Source organism: Limulus polyphemus, unplaced genomic scaffold, assembly GCF_000517525.1.
Source record: "Limulus polyphemus unplaced genomic scaffold, Limulus_polyphemus-2.1.2 Scaffold1282, whole genome shotgun sequence".
Taxonomy (NCBI): Eukaryota; Metazoa; Arthropoda; class Merostomata; order Xiphosura; family Limulidae; genus Limulus; species Limulus polyphemus.
Window position 1 is genome coordinate 69,442 of NW_013666892.1, and position 14,761 is coordinate 84,202.

A 14,761-nucleotide genomic window follows, 5' to 3' on the forward strand; every position below is an offset into this window, starting at 1 on the left:
TTTAAACAGTAAACTTCGAGAAACAAAAGTAGTATCAGTAATATTTGAGAAGCACAACAGATTCAAGCAGTCCTTCTTTATTGTACAAAATTGGTGTTTAGGAGCTGTTAGTGTGAATTTAGTTTACAGCTGACAGCCTTCAACTAAGTCAAAATATTCAAATTAAAAAAAAAAAGGCATAAGGAGTATTTGTAATAAATAAATAATGTATTGACATTTTAGATATAACTTACATTACTTTTTTTTATTAAAAAGTCGTTAACTTGTATTATGATGTTAAAGATTGACCCATAGTTATCAAAAAAAGGTTACGTTAACCTTTCGATCCCATTTCTAGGATTCACCATAAATCTTTTATATATATTTTTTACTAGAATACCATAATTCATAACGCTTCAGTTTAACGAGGACTAGAAAATTATGTAATGCTAATTTTCTTGATTTCTCTGTTCCATTATTTGAAATACAGTCCTTAGTGTCTCTTAAAATATATGTATACGTAAAGCTACTATGTATTTGTTTGTTGTTAAGGGCAAAGCTAAACAATGGCCTATTCGTAATGTGTCCAATGTGATTTTCAGTGCTTTTAGCCCTCAGACGTACCGGGTGGCTCACCACGTGTCAGAATAGGAACCCAGTTAATTAATTAAATTACTTTCAGTCATCTCTTTTTCACATGAAACCACATTTCATGACTATTTCTTAACTACTGGCGTCCTTAGAATATCTTGATACCAATTCATAAATCGTATATGGAGGAATGTTGACATTTGTTAAGCCTTGTTGCAATCTTGAGAAGGGTAATATAAATTATTCTTCCCAATTTGGCGGTGTAAATAAACATCATTTCTTAGATTTTACCCATAGTTGACCTATAGTAAAAAGAATGTTAAATAATTAAAACAACAATATGTGATTGATTGATTAAATTTTATGAAATCGACTTAAAATGCAAAAACGAACGACAAAAGCTTCTAAAATTTTTCTGCAAAATACTTTATTTCATATCCAAAAGCAATAAATATATACCACGTAAAACAATTAATTACACAAGCATTAGAGTGCCTACAAGGCGGTTTGTGTATGCAGTAATCAGATACAAAATTAATTTTAAAATTAAGTTGAAGTTTGAGGAAAATGATTCAAATTTTTTTGTCAAGTGTGGTAAATTTGTATGGATAAGAAATCAAGAATGGAAGATAATTGATTATGAAAGCAGGCCTAATATATATGTGTGTGTGTGTGTGTATACATACGTAGGAAAACGTACGATAAATTTCAAGTGGTTTTCAAAATCAATCATAAAATCAAAAGTCAAGGATGAATGCAAAATCTTGTGATTTGAATACAATTAAGGATTTTTATTTTCTGTGCCTTTTACAGGAATTTGTACATTTGACAAAATAAAATCAAGATGCTACTAGCATAAACCAAACACAGACAATACACTGATAGTAAAGTGAGAACAGAAATAAAGTTTAATTCATTTATATGTATTTAAAATGGTCATTCAATAACCTTCTGTTCATTTAAAATATCGTTTCTTGAATTTCGCGCAAAGCTACTTCAGGGCTATCTGCGCTAGCCATCCCTAATTTAGAAGTGATAGACTAGAGGGAAGGCAGCTAGTCAACACCACCCACCACCAACTCTTGGGCTACTCTTTACCACCAAGGAATAGTGGGATTGACCGTCATATTATAACGTCCCCACGGCTGGAGGGGCGAGCATGTTCAGTGATGGGATTCGAACCACAGATTGCGAGTTAAACACCCTAACAACCAGGTCATGCCAGGCCTTTAAAATATTGAAGAATGTTAAATCAAAAATTAGTTGCTAGATGAATATTGCTCTTAGACTCAAACTATTGCATTGTTAGCTGTACATGTACAATGTTTATACAGACATTCTGAACACACAAATAAAGCCATGTAATAAAGTGCAGCTAAATGTTTACTTTCAACAGATATTAATTTTTGTTATTGAAAAAAACAAGACGAGAGACATGTTTAAAAATTACGTTAAATTTATTATGAGATAACCTGATGATTATTCTTTGATAGATTATTGTTTATCTTGAGAGAAATCTTGAAAATGATGGGTAAAGTTTAGCTCAGAGACAGAATATGTACACATGACGAGTGTAAATTATGAGCATTATGACATTTCTAAACAGAAGCAGGTTAGGAAATATCGAACAATATGTGACATACAGAACAAGAATCAAGAAGAAGATCTATAATAGTGCATACAACTATATGAAATTTAAGACTATACAACCTCATTTTATTAAAATTATGTAACAGTCCTGAGGTATGTACAACGACACAGATAACTAAAGATAAGATGGTTTGCTATATTTACCAACAGGCAAGAATGCCTGTCTTAATAAAAAGTTGGGTTTCAATTCTTATCAAATCATTTCCCACTAAGTTGCAATAATGTGACAACACAGGTAACTTGAAAATTGCTGGAACAAAAGTAGAGAATGGAGTAATGGAGGTTAAATTATATATTGTGAACTCTATGGACTCTTTGGTAAAAAAACTTTCAATGGCTTTGGGTAAACAGTGGCTCTACTCCTTTTCTGAGTCTCTGTGATGTATACTGTTTTGAAGAGTTCAGTCTTCAGTATGCACATTTACTTTGCTATATCTGAGCCAATTGGAAGAGGATGGGGCATTCCTGACATGGAGCGAATATCTGGTTTTTTGTAGAGTTCAAATGCACTACCCCGATTTTCCCTATTAGAAAGGTCCAACACACTAGGAGGTGGAAGAGGAGGAGATGAATGCTGTAACATTGAATATGGTGGCTGATGACTGCGAGGATGACTGGCAGATCCATAGGGTATATTGTGGTAAGGACCGCCTCCATTCACTAATGCTCCATGTCGAGGGGGTGACAGACTATTTCCTCCCATAACTTTTGTGTACCGCATATCATGACTGTGATCTAAGTTGCTCCCATGTCCAGAATCAAAGCCACCATTGTCATCATCTTGGTATAATCGTCGACCAGGGTGACCTCGATAACTATCAGAAAGTCTGCGAGGTTCTTCTGACACTGGGGGTGGGGGATGACGAGATGGGGAAGGTATGTCTGTTCCTGGGTAAGTTCGAGAAGGGTAATAGCCAGGAGGCATGCCAAATTCTGACTCATCACGACTGCTACGTTTTTGGCTGTATGGAGGTGGAGCTTCAGATAATCGAGAAGGTGGTGGTGGTTGAATGTCATGTGGGATCCGGTTGTCAAGAGTTCCATCATCATACATCCAAGGCCGTGCTTGAAAATGTATAGGTTTGGGAGGAGGAATGGGACGACCATCAGCTAACCTGTGTATGAATAAGAAAGTGAAAGAATCAGGGCTTTGTAGCTTCCACTTTAAATACTATAGAATAAACTTTGTAACATTTCAATTTCTTTGTCCTTCATAAATTCTATATCTTATATAAAAGTAACAGCAGTTGGATTTTCAATATGGTAATAAAATTAAAATCTTCATAAATACCATTATTGTTTCCATAAAATAATTTTCTTTATTAATTAACTTTATTATTTCCCACATTACATATAATTTTGAGGTAAAATTTCAAAATAAGCATTTTTATGAATATTAGATAAGAAAGAACACTATAGAGAAAATAATATAATCGTCTAATTTAACTTTGTGTTTTTGATACCTTCACAAAAACATTCTATACATAATTTGATATGTATTATTTCTAAATTTAAATTTGTTAATATACTCTTGTTTGCAAAAATAAATATGTGTACATAAGATTTAAAACTATTATTCTGAACCTTAAGTTAAGCCCAAAACTCACAATAACTAACTATAAAAATGTAATTTCATCATGTTATAAAATCATAAAAGCCCATAAAAGTGTGTTTCATTATGGTTGAAGTTTTCCTGCTATGAAAATACTGAGTCTCATATATTACAATAAATCTAAAAAATTAAACACCAGTTAAATGTGCCTTGTTTCATAACAAAAAATTCTCATCTTTTAATTCATTATCATTAGTTTTATAGAGATATGAGATGTTGCTAAATAATAATCACATGGTGCAAAGCTAGTCTTTTTTTGAATCAAGTTCTGAAGAAATTACTATTTTTTTTCATGAGAAAGGTAACTTTGACATATTTTCTCAGTGCTAGTTTCTTTCATATTTTTTTTTATATTGGAATAGTATAGTAAACTCTGAATTAAATATTAATAGATTTAATTTCCTGTGTTTCTTGACAATGATTTATTTAATGCTTTTGACTTGAAACACTTCAAAGTAAAATCAAATATATTCACATTAGATAAAATTGGGTGAATTATGAATAAATATTTTGAATAAATTACCCTAAAATCTTAAAAGAGGGAAGATTAAAGTTGATCTTCAGCTAAAACAACAGCAGAGTTGAAATTTAAGAATATTTTTAAAGTACCATTTGAATCAGTTTCATTGACAATATATTGATAGTTACAGCCCATGGTATCTAAGTGCCCTTGAATTCAAATAGTAAGAATTGGAGTCTGTCTGAATCAGTTTGTCCAAAAAAAAGCCATATTTAGCAAAGGGAAATATTCTTAAACAAGTATTGGCCAATAGCACTGATAGTCTCTACACCTGTGGGGCAAACATCTAAACAACTGATGGATAATGTTGTGAGAGATCCTTTCCATACCCTGGTCAGTGCAATGTGAAGCTCTCTGACATGCTTTGAGGGTTTAGGACTTTAAGTCATTTGGATTTAGATCAGGATTTCTTGCTTGATTTTTTCTTCAAGATAGTCTATCATAATCTTGGCAATATATATATATATATATATATATATATATTGTTTTTATATTTTGTGATAATTCTCCACCTAAAACCTTGTTCAGGTTGTCTAATGTATAGACCAGTTGTCTGGTAGAGTTATGTCCAATATTGCACTAATGTTACTGTTAAGCTGAAAATTTACAGCCTTGGCAGAACAGAAAGATCTGTATGCCCATTCACACTGATGTTTCTCTACACCATCAGTGATTTGCTAACAAAACGATTATTTTCACTTAAATTACACTGAGTATATTTCTCCTTTTTGGCTCTTCAGACACAAAACCATTGATTATTAAAACCTTACCTCACCTGTGAAAAATGCAGACACCTCGTGGTGTTGCTGACCAATTGTATGGGCTTAGAAAAGTCCAAATAAACAGTGTGGTGCTATTTAGTCAATTACGGTGCTGAAGCAGGTCTCTGATCTTTAAGTCAGAGTTATGACATTTGTACCATACCACTTGTTCATTGATAATTACCTCTGTCGTTGTCTTGAAGTTAACTTTAAGTCCATATACAATGGTTTGGTAATTTCTACTGGTCTAGTTGTGTAAATAATAGTCATTATATTCTTGACCTTGAGCACTTAAACGAAATCAAATATTCAAGCCTTTCTCTTTTATTTTTGATAGATCAATAGACAGTGGGCAGGTGCCTTAGGATTGGAAGGTTGCTAATGTTATTCCTATTTTTCAAAAGAAGTAAAGCTTGATTATAATTAATCATATTCATCATACAATAATAGGTCTATTATATGTTTTTAATGCCGCATTCTTTTGCTAGTCCCATAGAGAATTTCAAGTGTATAATAGTAGTATTCCAACCACACTATGAAAATGGTGAACATATTAAAAACATATAATAAACCTAATACTAATGTCATGTGGCAAGTATAATGAATTATAGATAGGCTAATTAGTTTTAATTCTGCAATAGGAAAAATTATGCAAGTCTGTAACTTGTAAAATGCAATATCCTAAAAGAAAGTCAGCATGGATACACTGAAAGTAAAACTTGCTGTACTACTGAATTAACGTTTTTGAGAATTTTACTTGTTACCAGAAGTACGTAAATTGTGTGGACCCATGTACTTAAGTGTTCAAAAGGCTTTTGATAAGGCACCACTGAAGATTACCTAAGAAAAGGTAAGTAAGAGGTGATCTTATTGAAGAATACAATACTATCTGGGAGACTAAAGATAAAAGCCTCTGATTTATTTTTGTTCAATTTGAAAGAAAACAGAATGAAAAGACAAATGTCTAACTTATACTATACTCCAGTTAAGACAGTTTTATTTTTGTAACATGGTGATTAGTTTACACCTTAAAGAGTCTAAGAGGGCAAATCAATGGTTTCCTGGAAAATAAAGAGTGAATTTAATGTTCACTTTTCTCTTTTTTATATCAGGGAATGGATGAGCAAGGACACCCATGAAGGCTTAAATGCCTCTTATTGTTTGTATATTTTGTGATAATTCTCCATCTAAAACCTTGTTCAGGGTGTCTAATGTACAGACCAGTTGTCTGGTAGTGTCCACTAAAGACCTCACATTTGAACAACTCTGTACTTCCATTAAAACCTCTTCCAATCACAATCAAGTAATACTCTCACCCAATTATATGATGAAACATTGTACATAGCTTGCACTGATCACAAGTTAATATTAATGTAAAAAAGTAATCAAAATTTAATTGATCACTAAAAAAAGAAAATGATCAAAGCTGAAGAATTGGGAAAACCGTTTTTTCAAAAGCATACAGTATGTGCAAAATGTATAATAACAAATTTGTATTTTCATATCAGGATGCATAAAAATTTGTACATTTGAATGACATTAATTTTTTATATTGCATCAAGGTGCAATTTTCTAGACTGTATCAAATGTTTATCTTTATATTTTTTTAATGATGTAGTGTGTATTTTTATTATGAGTTTTCAATGGATAAAGTATCATTAAAGTAGTATTTCTTATATATTTATTATAAGTTAATACCAAAAAAATTGGAAGTATCAAATCTTACTTTAAAATACTCTTATTGTTGTTAAAGTTTAATATTTTACTTATATTCTGCTCTCTTGTAATAAAAAAACAAAACAAAATCATTCAGAAAAAACAAACAAACCTTAGTTATATGGATTTTGAAGCAATGAAAACAGAAATGTGTGAAAAATGAAGCAGAAGAGTCGTTGGATACTAACATTAATTTTGTAACTGCAATTAACAATAGGTGTATGAGCCAGAAATATTTTTAATGGTGAAATTATTACTAGGTAGATGGTAAACAATTAACTTAATGGTTTTCAAAAGGAAAAATTAAACAGTTTTCTAAAGTTGAGTATAAATGGAGTAACCAGTCATTTTTCATATAGATACATATCTAACCACAGCACCATTAGGTAGACTAATAATGGAAACATAGTAAATGATCATACCTTGGTTGGTATCCAGCTGGCTTGGGTGGAGGAGATGGAGGAGGAGGAGGTCTGTCACCTTGGGGACTACAAGGAGGATGGGTATGAAAAGTTCAGCAAAAAGTTACAAGTTAAAACTTTAAAAAGTTTGAATGTAGTGATATAACACATTTTTAAAACTTTCAATTTCAAGGTAAAAATTTAAATAATATAGGATTGGCCTTAGGAATTGATGCATTTGTTTGAAACTACTGGAATATATAGCCACTACTTCCTGAATAACTTAAAGTAGCATTCACTTACTTTGTATAAACTTTATACCTATGTAAAATATATTTGTTTTATTTTTTGGCACTGAAAACATTTTTATTTATGATGAAAACTGGACCCTTTACAGTTCTTCACAATTTTTTCATTCAAAATCCTCAACGATACACTGAATGAACTGTATGAACAAAAGGTGATTCAATACAATAGATAATTTTAGTTTGGGTTAATAAAAGAATTTCATTCATTGTCAAGAAAAACTATATTTGTGGTATTTTAAAAAAAAATTTTACAGTCACAAAAATCAAAATCATATTTAATGCTATTACAATCATATAACTTTAAAAGAGATTTTTGTGCATATTATGTATAAAATAATTTAGTCATTCTTTGATAGATTGTTTAGGCAAAGTATTCATGATGAAACTTAGTTGAATTGACGGCAACTGCCTGTTGTAGAAACACAAGTATAGAGGACGACGTTTCGAAAGCCTTTCGCCTTTCGTCTTCAGGTCAGAGTGTATATGGTGTAGTCGGTCTTTATAATATTCTGGTGGATTGTGGAGAGCATGTTAGAATTGGTTGGTTTATTCCTGTTTTTGATTGGTGGAGAGACTTCCTGTAGATTCAAACAATGGTAGCCACAGGTTACTCACTTCTAATCCAGAATCTCTGTTTAGTGAAGGTTTTATTGTGTTAATGTAAAATGATTCTTTAATTTTTCTTGTCTTCCAAAATTTGTCTGTGTCAATGATTCTAGTTTTTCCAAGTTTATTTTGTGTCCAGTTGACATAGTGTGTTCTACAATGGCTGAATTTTGTGTTTTCATGAGTACTGTACTGTCTTTATGTTCTTTTATTCTTGTCCCGAGTCTTCTTTCCATTTCTCCAATTGCTGTTTGTTTTTCACCAGAATGGATCTTAATGTCTTGTACAATTTCCACTGGATGTCTATGTTGAATTTCTTGGCTATGCATTTGAGTTTTTCACAGAAATTTTGCGGGTATTGAAGGTAAATGTTAGTAGTGGTAGTGTTTTCCTTATCTTTTCTTTCTGTTATGGTCTCCTTCAAGGAGTTTTTGATGGAGGAGGTGTAACTTAACTGTTTAAAATACCCTATGATCTCTTGGCATTCTGTTTTGAGGGATGTCTTATTGCAGATGTTCTCTGCTTTCTTGTTAGGCATTGGATTATACCACGTTTTATCAATGTTCGATGATAGGACTGGAAGTGTAGGTATTTGTTCATGTGGGTGGGTTTTCTGTATACAGTTGTGGTGATTTTTCTCTCTTGTCTGCTGACAAGTATGTCAAGAAATGGTAGGCTGTTTTGTTCCTCTATTTCCATGGTGAAATAGATTCTTGTCTTTCTAGGCATTTAACAGCACCTCCTCTGTCATAGCTCTTCTGATCTCTCTTATGACTAACTTTTTGAGCATCTGATGTACCATCATGATTGCATCCACACCTGCTACACTGGTAACATCTCAGACATTTTACTACTTTACAATTGTGTGTTACCTTTGAAATGCACCTTGTTTCCATCTCAACAAGAACAAACACTCAGAGATTCTGGCTCAGTGACTCAGCAATTCCTCGCAGGTTTCACAAAAAGTTCCTAAATGGTGAGTGTTCCATACTTAATATACTACAACAACACAAAGACCATTGTCTGAATAAGGGTAAAAAAAATCACCCAACTATACTGACAAAATCCAATCATAACTCTTTTGGATATTATGCATTTTTATCATAAAATAATGCATATTTCTGTAGGTTTTCAGTAAAGAAGACTAAATGCCTGATATGGTTCCTACAAAGTGTTCTACTATTTTTGCTACTGTTATGTCAGATATTATTTGTTAAATAATTATTTGTAATGTTTCATCAATATCCATTAACTCCATCAGAGTACAGATAGCCATTGAGTATCTCTTCATGAACTTCCAAAAACTAATAAACAATGCTTCATTAGAAAAATACTATATCATTTTTAACTCTATTCTTCATTTCATTATTATCATGTAATAACAAATTAATCTAGTACATTTTCTGATAACTGCCTTAGTATTAGATGAAATATTACTTTGTAGAATGTGTAACTAATTTCTAAACAAATGTCATTTCAAAAAACAAATACTAATAAAGAGTTATAATGTAGTATTAATTATACAATCATGAAGACCAACACTCATACAGTTTACATACCCATATCTACTCGGTGTTCCTGGAATTCTTCCACGGTCAAAACCATTTACTCGAGTGGGTTGAGCTGTACTACGAGTAAACCTGTAGGGATCATGAGATGACCTGATGTTTTGGCTTGAAGTTGAGCTGAAACGATCACGAGGTCTGGCAGTTTCCTGAAGAAAATGTGTAAATGTTTTTGTTTCCTATCATTAACTGCCACATGTAATTTTTGGAAAGGATTATTTTCGGGTTTAAAATGGTATTAGGACAGTGAAAAGGTAAGATCTTGAGTATTTTATAAAAAAAAGTAGTTAATAACATAGGCAACAAAGACAGAAATTAAAGAATAGGTTACAAAATTGTCAAGTTTATTATATGTTTCTTTCAGAAAAATTAAGCTTTAAGCTAGTGCTCTTCATCAAATCTTGTTCTAAGCTTTATGACTTAATGAAGAGTGTTAGTTTGAGATGATATCTTCCAAAAAATAAAACTTAGTGATCTTGTGACCTATTCATAAATTTCTGGTGTATCTGACAAGCAATATCCTCTGAAGATGCAGTGTTAAACTTATATGCTGAACAGTGAATGATTAAGTAAAACCCCTCTATTTTCATGCAATGTTGTGTAGAGTCTTTGATTAACAAGGTAATACGGTAGTCAAAATCATTTAAGTAATTACAGTCACATTCTGAAAATTATCATCCTAACAGGAATAGGACTTATGATAAAAAAAATATATCTAAAAAATATTATAGTAAAAATAAAATAAAATTATTTACTACAAACAATATGGAATTGTTGGTATATTTTAAGCAAAGTTGTTGTGAATGGAACACAATTCATTTTATGCCCATTTTTACACCAAACTGTTAAAGTTACTGAATCTGGTGCACTTGATACAGCATGTTTTATATTGATGAAATATCATGCATACTTAGCAATTGATTTCAAGAACATCTTAAGTAGGTTACAAAAACTAAGTGTAAAGCATGTAGGCATTTTAGTTTTTACAGTCATTCTGCTAATGATATGCACATCTTTGTCCTTAAATGTACTTCTTAGAATGGACATTTCGAAATTAAATTTCTAAGTATATATCCTTAAGGAGTGAATTAAAGTTTTTTTCATTGCCTGTGACTTTAAGCTCACCCTATCCTACCTTCTTCTCTTTCTTCTTGTCATGTTTCAAACCCATCATAATATAATACTTTACTTTTATTTCTAGAATATATTTAGTTATTTTTACATATATGTTATTTAATCTAATTGTCAACAAATATATGGTTATCTTTATGCAAAGATATAATCATTTTGTTAAAAAAATTTTCACAATAATTATTTTATAATGGTCAACATAGTTAAAATATTTCAGTTTCATCACATCATGCTTAAACTCTATTTACTCTGTAATGCAGTAGCTTCAAAAGCTTTTATTGTTACGTTAAATTTGTACTGTGTATTATCTTAATGAATGCAGTGAACTACATGTTTTTTATTTTTGAATGATGCTCAGATCTGACTGTGAAGGCTAACAAAGGCCATTATTGGAAGTAATATAAAAACTAAGTTTTGATTATTTAACTGAAAAACTTTCATCGAGCAACAAAGAGGGCTGCTAGATGACAGAATTAAACAAATGTCTCACCAGTCTTCCATTTGATCTGTCAAGTGAATTTGATTTCTGTGCTCCTGTGTTCATATAATCTGGAGTGACACCTGGTTGTAGAGGTTCTCTCATTTCTCCTCTCCCTAATCAAAGAAATAACAACTGCATAAAAAAAAATCTCCAGAAATGTGTGTATTTCCTTATGATTAAATGGCATATTTTGTCACCCCCCTCCCCCCAGAAATGATGAAATATTATAAATTTGTGGGTTCAGAAGCAGTAATAGATAAGGATTTGTTAAGTCTTTATGTAATAGGAAAATAATTTTGTTTACCTGGACTAGCAAAAAGTCTTTCTTGAGCAGTTCGGAAACGAGTGGGTTTACTGGAGCGGTCAACATTAGGGGGAGGCTCAGGCTCCAACGAAGGTCTAGTTCGGGACAGGTAATTATCTTGGAAGACAGATACAAGAGTTACTTTTACATAGCCGAGCCAAATTATAGCCAATCCAGATTAAATATTTCAAATAATTTAAAATTTAGCTCAATGAGGATAGCTTAACTAGAAAAAAAACAAAAAAAACAGCTGGGTTTGTATGTATAATACGCATAACTAAAACAGTGCTTAATTTCAAACCCTCTTGAACTCCAGCAAATTGTGGTACTGTTATCCTAACTTTGTAATGTTTTTTAAAAATGTGTTGGCCCAAGTTGTTGCAAATGTGAATAATTTTGTGATAGTAAAAAGTAGATATATATATTATGGAACTAGTTTATATGATACTTAGAAAATACTTACTGTTGTCATTGAATCACAATACTTACTGTGATTGAAACTTAGTGATATGGAAATAAAGGGAAAGTAACAGAACTCAAAACATATAACACATTTATAATAAGATAACACATTACTTAATATTGATGCAATTAATTATAAACTTTCTTTAAAGCACTTTTAAAAAAATTAGTATGATAACCTGTAGCAACAACACTTCTAACCTATTCAAAAAAAAAATCTTACTTTTCATACCTGTAGTATCTCTTGAGTTGTATCGTTCACTTGAAGTTAAAGTTGCATATGGATCAATGATAGATCTCACAGGAGATCCAAAGAATCCATCCTTATCACCAACTTCTAAGGTAGCATTGGAAAATTACATCAAAATGAATCACACTTTGTCAATTTTCATATTATATTTCATTAACTTGTTCAATTGCATGATTTAACAAGTACACTAGAAAGATTAATTATACACAACAGATAGAAATATAAACTTAAATCTGTTCAGCTGACTATTGCAAGCTATTCTGATATTGAATATCCAAGTAAGAACACTCTATATGAAAAAAAAAAAATAGGGGGTGGGAGACATATAAAAAAGTTCCAAAAGTTTTTGATTAAAAGGAGTTTACACACCTGAGCTTCGTTTATTTGAGTTTGATCTAGTCTGATGCATTTCCTGGCTTGAAGGTTGAGTGGGTTCACGTAGATCCTAAAGTTTCAAATTATCTCATAGCTGTAATTAATTGCTTACGGACTCAAGATGACAGAGAAACATTTTTTTTTTCCATTAAAATTTCAAATAGTATATTAATGTACATTAACTTAAATTTTACATTCTAAGAAAAAATTTTAATATAAAGTTCAATTAATAATAAAAACTGTTTAAAATTGAAAATTGTGGTTTACTAAATGTAATGAAACTAGAAATATCTTAATTGCTTTAAAACTGTGGCTTTGATGGATAATCCTGTTTTCTATAATCAATTAGAATACAAGAAAACTATTTTGAAATGAGTCCCATGAGGACATCTCTGAGCATTACTGCATTATCTTAAGTTGTGATATAATAACAAAATTGGAAATACAAAATTAAGCATACAAACGTTTATTACATTAATGGAATGTGTGTGGTATAAAAACAAATTACATATGTTATTACATTTTTTTGACTCAAGATATTCAAAATTTACAGGTATAAAAGAAGAATAACAATTTTATACCTGTCTCGTTTGTGAGAGAGAGTAAGTTGGAGGCTGTCCATACATTGGAGGAGAACAGTTTTCTTCTTGTGTTACGATACTTGGATCACTAGATGCCTTTACCATTCGAGGGTCCACAGCTAAAGAAGATCCTGCTCCATGCATGCTCATAGGTCGAGAATCAGATGCAAGCTCTAGGTCACTTTCTGGAGAGGATGCATAACTCAGACGTGAAGTCAATGGGAAAAGAAAATCATCTGAGATGGCTTCATTGGGCTATTAACAAAATAAACTACAGTTGGACCTATGCTAACTTTAAAAGGTATTAATTTCTCTTTAGGCTCAAGCTCAAATTAGAGTAGGTTATTATACTCTCACATTTTCATCAACTCTTACAGAGCATTATCTTCCTCTGTTTACTCTATAATGCAGTAGCTTTAATTGTTAAGTTACATCTGCAAAACATGGAAGAGAAGAACATCTACATTTGCGATTTGATATTTGTGGTTGGCACAGCAAAGATAGCCTCTTGTGTAACTTTGTGATCAAAATAAACAGACAAACAAAATCTTTTCATATACATGTATATTAGCTTTCTTATAAGTTAAATTTAAATTATATAATATTGTGCTCTAAATGATAATGATAAAGATTGTAAGTTTTATGACAAGAGTACACAGAAAGATATTTTATTTAAACAATTTTAAACTAAATTTGTAAATTAGGTACCATTTCACTGGGAATACAGAGGGAAAACATTGAAATAAAGATTCTGTAATAAGAAATATTTTGAAAGAGTAGCCATGAAAATACAAGATACATGTATATTAATGGGATATGTATTTGAATGTTAAATTGAGTTATTCTTAAATGTTACTTAAACATAAAATGAAATAAATAAAGACAATAATTGAAGATCCCTTGGTGGTTGATTGTAAAATGATAACAAAGAAATACTTAATGTGATTAATTGATATTTGGGGTTTATTTTTCAATAAAATTTAAATGAGGAATGCACATTATATATAGTGTCATATCTTTCCAATTTTTAAATGATAACATTCAGATTACCTAAAATCTATATAAATATAATAGTACTGTCTGTTGTATGTCCATGTAACTACTTCACAGGGTATGGATGGATCTTCACCAAATTTGGTATGGAGGCTCATTGGATCCATAGGGAGATACATAAAAAAATTCAGTTTTGCATTTTGTGGCTTTTATGGGCATTTTTTACCACTACCTCACCTCCTGTGGATGGATCTTCACAAAATTTGGTATGGAGGTTCATTTGGTCCATGGGGAGATGCATACAAATTTTCAGTTTTAAATTTTGCAGTTTTTATGGGCATTTTTGCATTTTCTACCACTGCTTCGTCCCCTGTTGATGGATCTTCACAAAATTTGGTATGGAGGTTCATTTGGTCCATGGGGAGATGCATACAAATTTTCAGTTTTAAATTTTGCAGTTTTTATGGGCATTTTT

General features: G+C 31.3%; 1 protein-coding gene across 7 annotated transcripts in view; it reads right to left on the reverse strand.

The window, feature by feature from the left end:
• Window positions 1–1,334: 1,334 nt before the first annotated feature.
• Window positions 1,335–14,761, reverse strand: part of LOC106462918 (tight junction protein ZO-1-like) — a 227,093-nt gene continuing 213,666 nt past the window's right edge. For 5 of the 7 annotated variants that reach the window (XM_022390321.1, XM_022390320.1, XM_022390322.1 and 2 more), the window contains 8 exons: window positions 13,294–13,548; window positions 12,707–12,782; window positions 12,311–12,424; window positions 11,626–11,742; window positions 11,331–11,434; window positions 9,704–9,858; window positions 7,252–7,317; window positions 1,335–3,335 (listed from right to left, as the gene is read on the reverse strand). In XM_022390321.1, coding sequence (XP_022246029.1) covers window positions 2,642–3,335; window positions 7,252–7,317; window positions 9,704–9,858; window positions 11,331–11,434; window positions 11,626–11,742; window positions 12,311–12,424; window positions 12,707–12,782; window positions 13,294–13,548 — 1,581 coding nt within the window. In that variant the 3' untranslated portion in view covers window positions 1,335–2,641. The remainder of the gene's footprint in view (window positions 3,336–7,251; window positions 7,318–9,703; window positions 9,859–11,330; window positions 11,435–11,625; window positions 11,743–12,310; window positions 12,425–12,706; window positions 12,783–13,293; window positions 13,549–14,761) is intronic. The other 2 variants (XM_013922885.2, XM_022390323.1) reach the window with 2 other exon arrangements.